Here is a 16440-nt window from a genome sequence, read left to right as displayed (position 1 = left end):
TGAAAAACTGCATCCAGAATGATTTGTCTAAAGCATGAATCTAATCCTTTCTGTTCCTTGAACAAATTCTTTTTGTCCTCAAAGTAAAGTCCAATTCTCTTTATATGGCTTTTTACTATGGCTTTTCATCCTCATGCTCTGACCTCCTCTTATCCATTAATTCAAATCCCGCTTCCTGGTCCCTTGAACTTTTTGCTCCAGTCCTATCTGTAGCTCTCTGAGTCTGTCACTCTCTCTCTTATCTCTGGATCTTTGATCATGCCACTCCTCTGTTAGAACATTTTCTACCTTCGTTTACAAGTCCAATCCTACTTCTCCTTCAAATCTCAGGTTAGACTCACACTTCCGGAAAGACTTTCCTGTCGTCTAAATTAGGTGCCCTTCTCTGTCCTCCAGTGGCATCATGTAGAATTATCACAGTCTGGCCTTAATGTCTGTCCACTTCTCCCTATCCCCCACTAGACTCTAAGCTCTTTAAAGGCAAAGACCATGTTTTCATCACTATTATATTCTTAACACCTGGAACCTGGCACACAGAAAGTACTCAATCAATATTTATCAAATAATTGAATGAGGAAGAGGAAGCCAGGTTAGCACCATCAACTATGGGTGGTATCTGTGCAAACTACCAGGTGTGAGTTGACTCTGGCCTAAAGCTACATTCCCATTAGAAGTACCCTCGCCTCTGGTCAGCAGCTCAGGACCTGCTTATTTCTATTCCTATCCCACCTCTTTGAACTGAAAACATTCTCAAATGGTCACACTTGACAACGCATTACTTGGCTTCAAAGAAAATACTCACCTCCTTAGTCTCTTCGGAGAAAGCTTGCAGAATGTCTGTCTGCCTGGTGTAGTTGCCATTGGCGTCCTGCAGACCTTGCAGAATGCGCTCCCGCAGAACCAGCACCGAGACTCGGAGCTGGTGCCAGAGGAGCTGCACTGCGTGGATGTCCACGATCACATTGACGGAGTAGGACAGCAGCTTCAGGGAGAACTCCGTTTCAAGGAGGGCATGGATTTGCTCAACATGATCAGAAATATCTTCACAAATGTCCTGCAGTAAAGAAAAGCAAAATATATGAGGACTACTTTGCCTTATCCGAGGGAGAGGGCAGTAAAAAAAAAGTCACTCCTTTACCTGGCACCAATTATCAGGGCCAACAGGTCAGGTGAGCACACTTTGGAGAGCTGGCCTTTGTTTTAGCTCAGATACATAGCTGTAGGCCATATTTCTGGGGACTGGGCCTTTGGTGTATAAGGTAAGTTAACCTTTCTCCAAACCACAAAAATCCTACTATTCTTTCAGATACCCAAGTTGAAAGTTCAGCCAAGGTGAGAAGTAACCTCATAAATCTGCTCTCTGTTCTCTTTATTTACTGTCTGTTTGGGATCCTGGCAAGGGAGTCAACAGGTGGTCTCCTTGCTAGTAGTGAGCACCCAATATTTTAGGATCGAAGCGTCATCCAGACAGCCGGCATGAAGAAAGATGGGCTAGAATGTGTGCTTCACGGGCACTCCCAGCCGTTCTCAGTGAGCCATGGGGCCTTCGATGTAAGGGACAACTGTCACATTCCCACAGGGACACAATTTCATGTTTCAATTTGTAAAGCATATCTAAATTTCAACCCACACTTTGCAAGCAGAATCGCTCTTAAGAAGCAAAGCCAGAGAAACCTCAAGGATGAAGAAAGACAAAATACAGTTTTGTTTTGTTTTTAAGACCCAGACATTTTAAATAAAAACATTACTAACTCAAAGTTTCTGTCTCTTCTACACGTACCGTTAGGCAGACAGATTTGGTGTCTGATATGTCTCTTGTTCTTACAAGTTCCCAAATTTCCATTGTGCTGCCAGAGGCCAGTAGCACGAAATGGGTAGCATCAATGGTAATGTTTACTTGAGCAATCTGAGTGCATTAAGCATCAGAATCATGTAGATGTTAGCTGAAAGTGCTAAGTTATTCATTTTTATTAACTTTTTTTTTTTAGGAAGATTAGCCCCGAGCTAACATCTGCTGCCAATCCTGCTCTTTTTGCTAAGGAAGACTTGCCCTGAGCTAACATCCATGGTGCCCATCTTCCTCTACTTTATACGTGGGATGCCTGCCACAGCATGGCTTGCCAAGCGGTACCATGTCCGCGCCCAGGATCCGAACCGGTGAACCCTGGGCCACTGAAGCAGAAAATGTGCACTTAACCGCTGCGCCAGCGGGCCGGCCCCTACGTTACTCATTTTTAGTTATGGATCTGTAATTTTTTTAAATGGGGCTTTTATTTATGATTTTTTTGTTAAGGCTAAAATTCTAAGATAGTATTTGACTTTTGAGCCCTATCATGAATATCAAAATAGTCATTCTATGCTGGAAACATAAACTTCTGATTTCATATAATTCAATTACTTGTTTTTAAAGAAAAACTAAGATGTAATCTGTATTTGACAATGTGCAATAGGCAAAAAAAAAAACCCAAATCTATTGAAAAATGACGGAAAGTTGTGCTGAATTTTGAATAATATTGCACAATCCCAATAAATGCTCCAATATTAGCTCTTGAAACCTAAGAGCTAATTGGTGATAGTCATATAAATTGGTGATAATAACTTGAAACAGATTAAAAGTTTAAACTAAATAGACTTTGGAGTCCTAATTAGGTAAGTTCTTACAAATGTGGCCCATGAGCACATGGAGTCGAAGAGAGATTTGGGGCAAAAATTACACTACTCTATAAACCAGTACATGGGAACCAATCACTGTCAGATTAGCTGGTCTCTGTTGGTCTTTAGCACAAAAGAGCAGGCCTCTAACTGCTGTCACCCAATATTCCACATTGCCTGGGGTGTCAGCTGATGCCTGCTTGGACCATCTACTCTATTTATCCCCTACTCCTGATACCTCCACCACCACCCCAAAGCAAATGCCCTGCATCCTTTGCCCTCTTAGGATGCTCATTTCTGTGTAGTACTGAGGTACCTTGGGAAACTCCCTTCCTCCTACTGCTGACCTCTTCCAAATTCTGTGCACTTTCCTGGCTAATAGCCCCATTCCATTGTAAAAACACTCCTTAGCTTCTCGGAATGCAACAGCTACCTCCTGTTCCTCCCCAAACCTGACTCTGCCCAAGGTTCCGCATCCCCCGCTGCCCTCCCAGGGGAGGCTGCTCTCCCAGCCGTCACCTGAGAGACGGGGTGTAGGGCTGACGGAGGAAGGGCAGGCCTCAGTGCTCCTTTGCCACTTTCTGATCGTTACTCTTTGCCCTCACACTAGCACCCTTCTTAACTTAGTAGGTGCCTACTGTCTGCTAAACCTTCCTGTCTTCCTCCCCATTGCTGTTACCTACATTCTTCTCTCTCACTCCTCTGTACTGAAGAGGCATCTGGTTCACCGTTTTCCTCTCCATATTGAGCCAAGCATTATCTCAGGTAATTTCAATATTCACACTGGTCAACCAACCATCCTAGCCTCGAATTTCCTTTACTCTACAACTCCTAAGACCTTCACACCCATCCCCTGGGACAGCTCTCTGCCACAGCTCTACTCTGGACCTTCTTATCACTCTACCTGTGGCATTATTATCAGAAGGTCCCCTATGCCACCAACCTCTCTTTGTTCAACTTTTTGACTCCCATTCTCCCACTACAGGTGCTCTTCAGCCTCATCCAGGCCACCAGCTACTCCACACCTTCTCCTCATATACCAGCTGCTCCCGGCACAGCCTCTACAGTGATCACTTTGACCACTCCCATGGCGGTGTTCTCAACTTCCTCACACTCTTGATTCCATAACTTGGATTTGTTAGTCTCTGTCTCCTGGGTCCCGCTACGATCCTACAGGTGCAGAATACATTACATACCCAGGAGAGAAAAGAGTTTGGGTAACCTTTATGCCACCTGCTCAGAATAGCCAAATAGGCATTTCTCAACCACTCCACTCCCATCCCCCAATACAAAAGGTTATATATAGCCTTGGCACCATGAAAACTTCATGCCGAAGTACATGCCATCAGCTCCTCTTACACATAATTTGGCTTCTTCATAACGGATGTAGGAATTTAGTCAGAGCCAGGTCATGGGTCAAGATTGCCAGGCAATGATCCAGGGGAAACAATCTATAAGGGGCATTAAAGCACCAGTGGTGCCAGTTAACTCAGGTCTCCACACCCTCCTCCTTCCGTAACTGTGAAATGTACATTGGCCCTGTTCCACAGAAGCAGATGGGCCCTGAAGGGAAAGAAACACCCTCCCCACAAGTGCTGACCTCACTCTCTTGAGTATGTTGGCAATGTGCACATGCAATCTCTGCTGAAATTTTGAAACTAAATAATGCACAGCATAGTGCAATTTTCCAGAGTCTATTAATTTCTTCAATTATCTTTATGCCCTCTACTCTGCCACCAGTTGTCTGGTTTGCTAAAATTACATGCATGCACAAACTGTAGAACAAGAACTACAGATATATGTGTAGGTTGCATATATGTGCGTGAGAGTGTGTACCCCCCTCCCTCCAACATGGACTATGCTTTGAACATTTGATGAGAGGTTTGTTTAGAGAAAGGTAACTGAGTGATTCTGAATCTATACACACTTTTTAATAATAGAAAATCCACTTTTTCCTGTCCTTCTGTATAAATGTCAAACAAAAATTCAAAGAATAATCAATTTGAAGCTTCTGATGCTTAGGCCCTTAACTGTTGCCAGTTTGTTAGACATTTTTAGGAAAGAAGCTGAAGCTCGTGGACATTCTGTTTATTCTAAAGCAGTCAGACAACTAGGTATTAGAGACTTTTAAAAGTGATTTGCTGAATGGCTTCCTCCCAGCAAGGACCGTGTGGAATTAAAAGGCTCTGAGAGATCTGACCCGTGGGAGGCCCTGTGGGCACTAGATTAACAAGGTGAAGTGGAAGCATGGCTGGCGGGGTCGGACTGGAGCCCAGCTGATGCATGTAAGGAACCACTGGTGCTCAGCCTCGGCTGGACATGTGACTTAGCAGATAGCAACTGGAAACTGGACTGAACTCCCATGGCTGAACTGCTCAGCATGTAGGAAACTTTGGAGCACTGCACTGCTACTCGGTGGAAACAAAGTAGTAATTTTAGAAGAGAGTCACAGTTTTTTAAGAATATGAAGAGAAACAATTCCTTCAGAACTGGAGATATATATATCTTAAGGATTTATTAGCAAAAATATTTCTCCCCATCTGCTTACTTAGAGTATAAAAAGGAGATAAAATCTGGGGGACCACTCGGTGGCGCAGTAGTTAAGTGCACACGTTCTGCTTCAGCAGCCCAGCGTTTGCTGGTTCAGATCCCAGGCGCAGACACGGCACCCCTTGGCAAGTCATGCTGTGGCAGGCGTCCCACGTACAAAGTAGAGGAAGATGGGCATGGATGTTAGCTCAGGGCCAGTCTTCCTCAGCAAAAAGAGGAGGGTTAGCAGCAGATGTTAGCTCAGGGCTAATCTTCCTTGGGAAAAAAAAGGGGGATCAAATCTTTCATTCTACAGCTAGAGTTTTCAAAACACTTTTTTTTTTTAAAGACTTTATTTTTTTCCTTTTTCTCCCCAAAGCCCCCCGGTACATAGTTGTATATTCTTCGTTGTGGGTCCTTCCAGTTGTGGCATGTGGGATGCTGCCTCAGCGTGGCTTGATGAGCAGTGCCATGTCTGCACCCAGGATTCTAACCGACGAAACACTGGGCCACCTGCAGCGGAGCGTGTGAACTTAACCACTCGGCCATGGGGCCAGCCCCCTCAAAACACTTTTTAACATGGCAATGACTGGTTAAGTTGATATAAAGACTAAAATTCAAAGTGAAATATAATCGCCCAACAAATGTTAATGTTTGATTTCAGAGTCTTTCCTATTTTGATAAAGGATGTCAGTAGGCAGAAAACTGAGTATCTCTAGAGGAGCGAAGGTCAAGAAATGGATGAAGATGTTGAAGATCATCTGAGTGACAGCCATGGAACCCTTTCCAGCATCAATGAGACAGGTAGGTCCATCAGTCCGTCTTCTATAGAGCGAGTTATTCCTAAAAACTCAGCTTTCACAGTCTTATCCTGAAATTATCCCATTTCTCCTGTTCACACCCAATTCTGGCCAGTATTCCTGTCAGTTCCAGCCCCTCTTCCCAATGTTGTCTCTCCCACACCTTTCTTGTCTGACCTTTGCATTCCTCTCCTGATTCCACGTATGCCTCACCTGGGACAAAGCAACCATGCACAGATCCACCAGTCCAGACTTCTCTCACTCTTAAGACCCCACTCCTATTGCCCTTACAGGCAGCTCCCACCCCTTGTAAGCCATGTCCAGTAACAGACAGCTGGAGCACGCTGGGAATGCGGAGATAGAGGACAGTCAGATGCAGAGAGAGGCCGCCAAGGGTACCAAGACAAACTCTGTTAACTTTCAGAAGCTTGCCTGGAATATAATTCGTCCCCTTATCCTGTTCTGTTATAAATAAATGAAAGCTAATAAATCTGACTTCCTATGAACATTATTATTTGGCAATAGGATGATGTTTCATATTATTTGTGAAGATTTTATCCATATCATCAGAAGGTGGCTTCATTCCCAGAGACTTATTTCGGTATGTAAATGTTCTCCTCAACTAAATGGCTGGTTCCCCAGGACCTCTTTACATAATTAGTAGCTACTGATATGTTGGGCACTCAAGAATCTTGATGATATGGATCTTACTTTAACAGACTGACAATGAACAAAAACAATTTTCGTAGATAAAATTGTTTAGTTTTATTTTTCAATATCATCAATTGGTATCAATTGTTTTAGCTACCTAAAATCTCCTATGATTCTACACGAATTTCATTCATTCCCTTGCATCTGTTCCTCTGAGAAAAGGCGTTCTCCAGCAAGCTCATTCAGATGACTGAAGCAACAGATGTCTCAGAGAATAACAAACTTGCAATTTTAAATTGGGGATAGCTTCCCTCAAGCAATAACGTATTTTTTATAAATACTCAAATTGTCCCCAACACAACCCAAAATTACTAAAGATAGAAGGATAATGTCTTTATAAATTAATTACTCCTTTTTTTTAGCAAAAGTGTTGAGCACCTACTATGTACTAATCCACATGCTGGGGAAGCAAAGGTGAATAAGGTCAGGGCTTGCTCCCTCCCCCCAGAGTTCCCCGCCTGGTGGGAGGGGGCATGTAACAAGAAAGTACAGTCAAGAAGATAAATGTCCACAGAAGGTACACAGATGAGGAGGAACTGACATGCCCAGTTTATAGTCTCTTAGTAAAATGCATATAAAAATTCATTTTGGGTCACACATTCTCGGAAATTACAAATAGCACAGCTCTTAAGTTCACGGCATTACTATCATCAACCTTGATTCTATAGCTTCCACATTATTTTCTGAGAAGTATAAAAGAAAATGAGGCTAATCTAGAGCCCATCTCGAAGTGAATTAAAGCAAATGACAGTAGTTAACAATATATCTTCAAAGTTGGCATAAGATTTATTCCCATAGACATTAATATGTGAATGTGGGAAAGTGACGCTCTCCGTTTTCTTGTTTAATTCACATACACACAGTCGCCCTGTGGCATTCAGAATTACTCACAGCAGCAAAAGCACTGACTACATTATCTCGCCAATTGCCCACTTCACTCAATCTTCTGGACACCTTGTGGTCTCAAAATTGCAGCTGCTGCTGCCTGTCATTGAAAGAGGAATCTTCTATGGTTACTGAAGTAGCTGATACAAACACTGACTTGATCTGAAACTTTTTACAAATCAACTCCAGCTGGTTGGGTTAGTGATTTTCCTTTTGATTTAGCTGTATGTTTATGTGAGAGAGGGGCCTTTTTTTTTGTAAGAGTGTTGCATACTTTTCAGCTGTATCTTATTTCCTCTACACAGATACAGGGCTATTAAGATAACTGTTATGTCCGATTTTCACCAGCTTGGGATTAGAATGAGGGCACGCCTCCTGTGAGTGCTCCAACTGCTTACAGTAATAACTCCAAGCGTGGCCGCCTCAGCTCCTGCTAACAGTCCCTGGGAGGGGATCTGTCTGCTGCCTCACCATCAGGCCACCACGCCCATTCTTGACCATTCTCAAAACATCTTTAAGATTTCCTCCTGAAATTACAAGTGTCCGTGGATCGGCATTCTGCCAAAGTGCCACAAACTGCCAATCTCCAGGGCTCCGTGTCTATTTAGAGGGAAACCCACCCACCCAGCAACTTCCTGACCCAGGTACTGAAGCAATACTTGGCACCTCAGTTTCATGAAGTCCCACAGATGCAGGCCCTCCCGTTTCTCTCTGTTTCTTGCTTCCCCATATATAATTCCCAAATAAGAAAACCTAGCAAATCCCCCATTACCTACAACCTGCCTCTCCACAGGAACGAACAGTAATCGGCAGCATTTCTCCATTCATCTACCACCCCAAATAATGTTTCTTTCTCTTCCCCTAAAAAATAATTTCATTGTTTCTCTCAAAACACTCTTGACTTACATTTGGGTAACCGCAGGCAACATTCAGATGGTTTTTCTAAAACAATTGTGAATTAAAACCTACTTTTAGGGGCCGGCCCCAAGGCCGAGTGGTTAAGTCTGCATGCTGTGCTTTGGCGGCCCAGGGTTTCGCTGGTTTGGATCTTGGTCATGGACATGGCACTGCTCGTCGGGCCACGTTGAGGTGGCGTCCCACATGCCACAACTAGAAGGACTCACAACTAAAATATACAACTATGTACCAGGGGACTTTGAGGAGAAAAAGGAAAAATAAAATCTCTTAAATAAATAAATAACAATAAAACCTACTTTTATAAGATAGGACCCCTCACTCCACTTCTATCTTTTTGCTATCACAGTTTTAAAATTTGCGAACCCTCACCTTACCCAGAGCATAGCATTACATTTAGAATGAAAAGTTTTTATTTTCTAAAGTCAGTAAGCAAGACAGAAGTGAATATAAGATGTATTTTGTGTAAAAATTTTAGTCTTACTGCGAAATGCCGTGTCATCGTGACTGCTCATTTTGTTTCCTGGCAATTGTGGAAATGAATGATGAAAGAAAAGTGTCTTCAGCCATATGCTCACCATATGAGTGTGTGTTCATTAGAAAAAGCTGAGAAGAGATTCTTACCTAATGTGTGTACTTTATACTTTAAAACAGAGATCAAGGGAACACCAGAGGTACTTGTTAAAAGAACTCACCAGTGAGGAATCTGAAGTAAAACTTGCAACTTTATACAAAAAACTTCCTATTGCAAAGTATTAATGTCATCTTTCGTTGACTATCTATTGTACTTTCTCCAAAAGACAGACTGATAGATGTTCCTATGACAAGGTATTTTTATTTCCCACAAAGCAGACTACTCCCTCTTTTTATTCCTTCCTCTAGCAAATACACTTTTCTATGGTCCTAGTTTCTTCTTTGCCATATAGAGAACAACTGTGATGGACAGCGCTGGGAAGGATGCTGAGACTTTTATGATTATCACACTTCTCTCCAAAGCTTGAAGAACTCTATGGTTATAAACCGTGGTTGTCCTTGTAATTGCTAAAATTCTGAAAGTGTGGGGACTGAAATGAGATTATTTACATGGAAATGATTTTGCTGCTATCATTAGCTATTGCTCATCCATCTCCCTGACTCGACTATAGCTTTCCGGAAGCAGGAAACGTGTCTTACTTGTCTTTGTAACTATAATGCCACACTGCTAGGACATCGCCATGCACGTGGGAATTTTCCAAAGGGTGTTTGTAGAATTAAATTCAATTGGATAAAATATTATATTTCACAAATCAAAGTGAAATCCCTAAAAAGCAAGTACTAGTTTATTTTCCTCTCCTAAGTGGATCCACACTAATCGGCAAAAGTGAGTAACCGACATTGGATCATTTCCTGTTTTGATTAGGAGAGGTGCTGAAAAAGAATGTGGTTCTGGGAGAGGGAAGCAGACGGTAGAAAAAGGAGGATAAAGATGCTGAATACAGACTTGGAAACCTTCACACTTCAGCTTTCACCCTCGGAAAGCCTCATTTACCTTCAACCAAGAAAGGACCAATTAGAAGTCCCGTCTGGCCACACCCGGCCAGATCCAAATCTCGATGCTTCTGCTTTTCATGATTTAAAATTTTTTTATTTAGTATTGTTATTTTAAAAGCTTCAGAGGATTCATTGATTGAGATATCACTTTAAACTCCTAATCCCACACTCTGACTAATTTGAGAGAGAAAAATCGCTGAGCAGAAAGATGAGGAAAATTGCCAACTGCTCTTGCACATGGGAGATCTTTCTAACCGAGCCGTTGCTTCGTCACATTCACATTCAGTGTTCTACTTGTCTCCACTGATAAAGGTTCAAAATTTTACTTCATTCACTAACGAAAATCATAGCTATGGCCTTGACTCTCAGTAGCTCATCTGGAAATGGCTCCAAAGATCTGTACTTTCTCCAAGACATCTTTATAGAACTGATTTCAGGTGGAAATGGACAGACCAGTCAGTGGTGGTTCTTACACTGCAGTGTGCTTGTTAATCACACAGATGCCAGGGCTGCTCCTTCTGAAGAGAGAGGGGGCCAAGGAATCTGCATTTCCTTAAGCACACAGTGGCCATGATGCCCATGTTCCAGGCACCAGGCATTGAAAAACACTGAGCCAGAGATGCGTCAAACTCCAGGCTGACAGACACTGCAAGGGGAGCTACATGCAAGCCTGCTGTTACACCACTATAAAAATAAAACCTCCCAGCTACTTGAAAGGTAGTCTGCCACCGACATTACACAGACTTCTCCACAGAACTTACATTCTTTGTGCCCCAAACACAATTTCCCACAACTTTATTTGCCCACTGTTGACAGTGTTGTGCTAATCTCTAGGGCAGCATCAGGTTGGTGGGTTTCTCTAACATGCTTCGTTTTTTTTTCCTGTTTTTTTACACTTTTATTATAGAATGAAACAGATTCAAAATATCACATAAGAAATATATAGCTTAGTAAATTATTATAAGGCAAACACCCTTGTAACAACCACCCAAGTCAAAAATTAGAACTTTGCCAGCCCCCCTCGAAGTGCCTGCATGTGCTGCCTCCCCACCACAGACCCTCCATCCTCCGAAAGTGACCACTAGCCTGACTTGCACAGCAATCACTTTCTTGTATCTCTTCATGGTTTTATCATCCAGGTATGCATGCCTGGATGCTATAATTTACTTTTGTCCAGTCTTTCACTTGATACGTCTTTTAAGTCTCTCTTAACCTACAGGTTCCATCTATATTCCTTTCTTTTGCATACAATTCATCTGTTGAAGGTCCTGGGCATCAGAACCGCAGAGTTTCCCACTAGGTGGATGTGTTGACTGCAGCCACATGGAGCAGTCCATGTGTTGGCTCCTCTGTCCTCTTTACTTCCTGAAAATTGGCAGCTGGACCGTGGGGCCTGATTAGTGTCAGCTTCCATTTCTTACACAAAACCATAGCATTGTATATCGTGCACTGTGTTCTTTCATCAAGAGGCATTTAACTTTGGTTTTTGCTCTTTTTTGATAGTTGACACTATCAACTATTTTGGTAGTTGATGCTCTGTGCCTAAACCTGTTAATGTACTGGGGGTTGCAAAATGATGATATTCTAATTCTATCATTTTGTTTTCATTTATTAGCTGGAATAACTTTATTAGAAGATGCTTCTCTTTATCAACTATTTGGTTCGTGATATAATTCATAAAGGAAAGTCCTTTCCATGACCCAGTTTTCAAGACAATGAATTGGTTCTCTGTCACATTCAGAAGGTAGCCAACCAGTTGGTTTACTTAATATCATTTTGTGCTCATGGATTTAAACACATTTGATGGGTTTTAATCCATTACAATTCTTAACCTTATTGAAGCTCAAATTGTCCTTCTTTGCCCAGTGGGATCCCCTTCAATTTGACTTCAAGTTGACTACTCTGGTAGTCTTTGACAGCTTCCTTGCTCATCTTGTGTATTGCCAGACTTGAAATCAGCCGTTTTTCTAAGACGCCTTGGTTTCCTTTAATGGGAAAAGTTTTTCAGACTACCATCTGGGCAGTAGGGATGCTCAATACTACTAGGTTATCATTGTTTCTAGGCTTTTTTAATTAACAGAGCTAGGAAACATGCACATTTAAAAATAAAACACTTTATGAGTTCATAACTGGTATTTCAATTCAAGTTCAAAACTACAGAGTTTTCACCTAACATCTTCTATACTGCATCTGTATCTCCTTTTTTCCACATGAAGAATCCTGGTTCTCAAGAACACAAGAGGTGATGAAATAAGAAGATCCCATAATTACTCATTTGCTTCTTCTCACATTTTACATAAGATAGTTTCAGAATACTAACACCAACACTACCCTAATACTGCTACTAACACTGGCCCTGAAGCAAATGACTAGGACAGGCATCTATAAGACATCTGGTCAAGGTCAGAAGAGAGCAGGGTCACCTTTGGTTTGTCTTTAACTGGTCTCTGAGAGAACAGAACTTACACCCTAGTCTCACTTTCACCTTAGTTCATACAACACAGTTTAAACATCTGTGAGTTTTGCGGATTCCTTTATCATCTTCAAGGTCCTTGTAGAAGAGAAAAAAAGCCTCAATTAAAATATGACTAAGAAAAAAAATATGACTAAGAACCACATGACCACTAGTTCTCCTCCAAGGAAGGAAAAGTCTCTTGGTTTTAGAAAACGTGCCCAGAGAGGATTCCTGCCTCAACAGACCCTCCCAGTCTTTGCAGACCACCGCAGAACACGCAAAAGGACAAAAATCAAAGAAGGTAGTAATCAACAATATACCAAAGAAACCGCACCATTATATGCACTTGAGTGCTGGGTGGGCTAGGTAAAGTGCTCTCTCTTTCTCTTTCCAGTATAACAACTACAGAGCATAGGGTGACTCTCATTAATTATTAGTTTAGGGCTAGCCAATGATAAAGATGGTCTTCTCTTCAAGCAATGGTCTGTGAGGATCTCTTCATTTACCATCTCCCATGGCAAAAGTTGTGCAATTTACAAATTTGCTTTGTTTGTTCAGTGGTCTATGTGTCATTTCTCTCTATTTCTATGGCTTCTGTCTGCCTTAGGAAATTCATGTATGGCAAGCATTGCATTTGTCTATTTTGCTTTATAGAGTATAGCACCACATGCAAATAGATTCTTAATACGTGCTGATGTTAGTGATATTGGATTCACAAACCATGAAATAGGAGCTTGAAAATGATCATGAGAAAGAATAAATTAATCACAAGACATACCTAGATTATTTTGCACCAGACTGAGTGTCAGAAAGTCTGGGTTCTTGGCCCTGGTGTGTACTGGTTATCTGTGTCCCAATAGAGCCTCAATTTCCTCATCTATAAAGACAGTGGTGGATGGATGATCTCTATTCTCAAGCTCTAAGATTTTCTTTTGTTCTCTTTCTCTTTTATTTTGTGTACCTCCCTCCCCCATCCCCATAACGCATAGTTTGAGCTTCAGTTACCCAGAAGCTTTTAGGTATCTCTGAAAATCCTTGTAACATGACTTCTTTTCCTACCAGTAGTAGAATGAGCACTAGACTAGGAATCAGGAGACCTGAGTTCCAGTACTGGGGACATTGAAAAGTATCTCTCTGGCTCCTGTAAGGGACTCTGCCACAAGCTCTGAAATAACAGTGCAGATCTATACCAACAGGCTAAGGAGGAAAGATCCATGGTCATTCAGAATGACAGCCAAGACCCACCCACCCCTCCACCGCCACCCCAGGCTATCCTGAGGAGCCCCTTTGGTTGTATTTTCCTTAGTCACCATAGTAGGCTCAGGTCATTACTCTTCTGCCCTCTTATTCCCCGCTCCCTGCAAACACACACACACATACACACATATTCCTTTGAGGCTCATTTCCATCTGCCTACACCATCATTACTTTCTCTTCATTTTTGTCATTTAAAATTTTATTTCCTAAAAATCTATCAATATCTTTGAGCAATTTAGATTTGTTTACCTGAGATGGAAATTTTCTAGTAACTCTCTTGACATTTTTGAGCATTTCAAGTAATAAATAGTCTTATAGGTTCCTTTACAAATGCTTTCTCTTGACCTAGTCATAAATGTTCTTTACACTGGGAGAAAGAAGTTAAGGAGATACAAGTCCTATTTGAGATTTCATTGCTGACTCATGGTGTGACCTTAGACAGGTCAACCTCTTTCTTACATGCACTTTTTATATATTTAGATCACTAAAGCCATGGCACAGCTTCTAAGGATATGTTTCTATGTCTTCCTCCCCCACACAAATATCCATAGCAACTATCTTGGCTGTTGATTTGTATTTAAACACCCACAACACGCCTGTTGGGAGCTAACATTGTAGACACAAGCTTTTAGATCTCACATCTGAGAGTCCGGAACAGGAAATGAAACCTCATAGGATCAGAGTCCTGTGAAGAACTAATTTTAGGGGCCATGGTTAAGACCCTGCAAATGAGACAACAAATTCAGGTTCTGAAGCCAATGCCACCCTTTCATGTAGAGCAGATGGGAATGCAGGTCATCAATTAACCTTCTGGATAGCTCCCATCATCTCTCACTGACCCAATAATTTCATTCCTAGAAATCTCTCCTAAGGCAACAATGGATTTACCTACTGAAATGCTATCACAGAGTTGTTTATAATGGTGAAAAATTCTAACAACCAAAAGATCAAGACATGATGTGATATTCCATATAATGAAAAAATACACAGGTGCTAAAAATGATGCTGCAAAATACACTTAATGGTATTGGATATTCAAGACATATTAACTGAGAAAAAGGAGTTATAAAGGGTTCTACTAAAAATTATAGCAATGTATACTCATAGAGAAAACACTAAAAAAGACGTCCAAGCTGTTCATAGTATTTTCTCTAGGTGGCAGCATGACAAATGATTTTTAACGTACTGTTTGTCCATATGTTTTAAATTTTCTCCACTACAGATTCACGTCTTTTGTGAAAAACAAAAAAAGTAAAAGTTAAATAACAGCAAAGAAGTGAAGTCAGTTCCCGTGGCAAAACAACAGTGAAGGAATGCAAGCCAAACCATGCATAGTAAGTAACATAAAGTACAATATCAAGGCAACTGAAGAAGGTCAATGCCAAAGCAATGGGATCCTCAGACTCCCAGTGTTCTTTTGTGTAGGGAGAGACCTGTCACTTCATTCACAGCCATCCTTCCATCCTTCTCTTAGGGCTGTACATCAGGTGGCCAGGTGCTACTGGCCAGGCACTAACAGATAAATAGAGTATCATTTCTCACTGGCTATTAATACTTTTAACTCTGTTTTTGCTTCTTTTTTTTTTTAATTTAGCAGACTTGAATTAAGACATAGATGAGAGAAAGAAAATAATCACCTGAAATGTGTGGGGATGTAAATATTACTCATCTTCTCTCCCTCTTCATTTGATTGATTGATTTGTCCCATAGTGTGACTGCATAGATCAACCTTCTTCTATATTTTTATGCAAACCTACAAGGGAGGGATGTTTCTGAGGACAGGATTGATCATTTGACAAAATAAGACCTTGTTTATCTCCAGGAGTGACCTCAATACCCTAGGACTCAGAATTTTCCACTTTCAAGGTATGACAGCCTTTGAGTAATTACCAGAGAAGTGAAGAAATCTAATGAGAACTCAGTGCTCCCTTGGGGGTAGACTTTACATAACTAAAATTTCAGTCCTTCACAATTGCTTAGGAATTATCAAGATACATAATTTTTGCTAATCAATTTATATAAAGTTTTGTTTACTTTCACCAACCCAAATAATTCATACAGGTAGATTTGCGTTGTTCCTAGGCTCATCCCTTCATCCACAGCATCAAAAAAAGGAAAATGCATGCATCTAACACATTTTCTGGAAAATTTAATGCTAGGCATCAGAGCCTAAATTAAAACACAGAATTCAGCTTATATCTTAGTTAAGAAAATCCATTTTGGTATTTTGCCTGCTCCATGCTTGACTGACTCTCCATATTAGGACTACTCTTCAGCAAGCACGAGACATACAAAGCAAGACAAAAGTTATTGAATTCCAATAATGTGGTTTTAAATCTACTCTCATTGCCCTTTTCCAGAGGCCCCTTTGGGAAATAAAAATGGATCAAAATAACATATCCGACCACCAAGTGCAGCAAGCATCCATTATTAATGTCCCAATGACACACCAAAATGGAAGACGAAGGATCCATTCAAATAGTCCTTAACACCGATTCAGGCTCCTCAAAGGACTTTATGTTTGAAATCGGCAACCAGCTAAGAAACAAATTCAATTTCAATGCACTTTCCAAACTTCCAGATTAATGTTACCCATAAAATCATTTTTAACCTCATTGCTTACTTAGATTGACTATAAACTTAGTGAGAAAAAATTTTCTGATTACACACATAGGATTCTACTCATATTAAACAATGAGCAGGGTT

The 16440-nt window shown here is 41.2% G+C and overlaps 1 protein-coding gene across 21 annotated transcripts in view; it reads right to left on the bottom strand.

Moving 5' to 3' along the window:
- Positions 1 to 16440, bottom strand: part of AKAP6 (A-kinase anchoring protein 6) — a 503988-nt gene that overhangs the window by 276201 nt on the left and 211347 nt on the right. For all 21 annotated transcript variants that reach the window (XM_070587794.1, XM_070587721.1, XM_070587757.1 and 18 more), the window contains one exon: positions 803 to 1054. In XM_070587794.1, the coding sequence (XP_070443895.1) occupies positions 803 to 1054 (252 nt within the window). The remainder of the gene's footprint in view (positions 1 to 802; positions 1055 to 16440) is intronic.

This window comes from Equus przewalskii, chromosome 1 (genome assembly GCF_037783145.1).
Source record: "Equus przewalskii isolate Varuska chromosome 1, EquPr2, whole genome shotgun sequence".
NCBI lineage: Eukaryota > Metazoa > Chordata > Mammalia > Perissodactyla > Equidae > Equus > Equus przewalskii.
The sequence above is the reverse complement of the archived record's forward strand: the minus strand, read 5'-3'. Positions and strand labels throughout refer to the sequence as shown.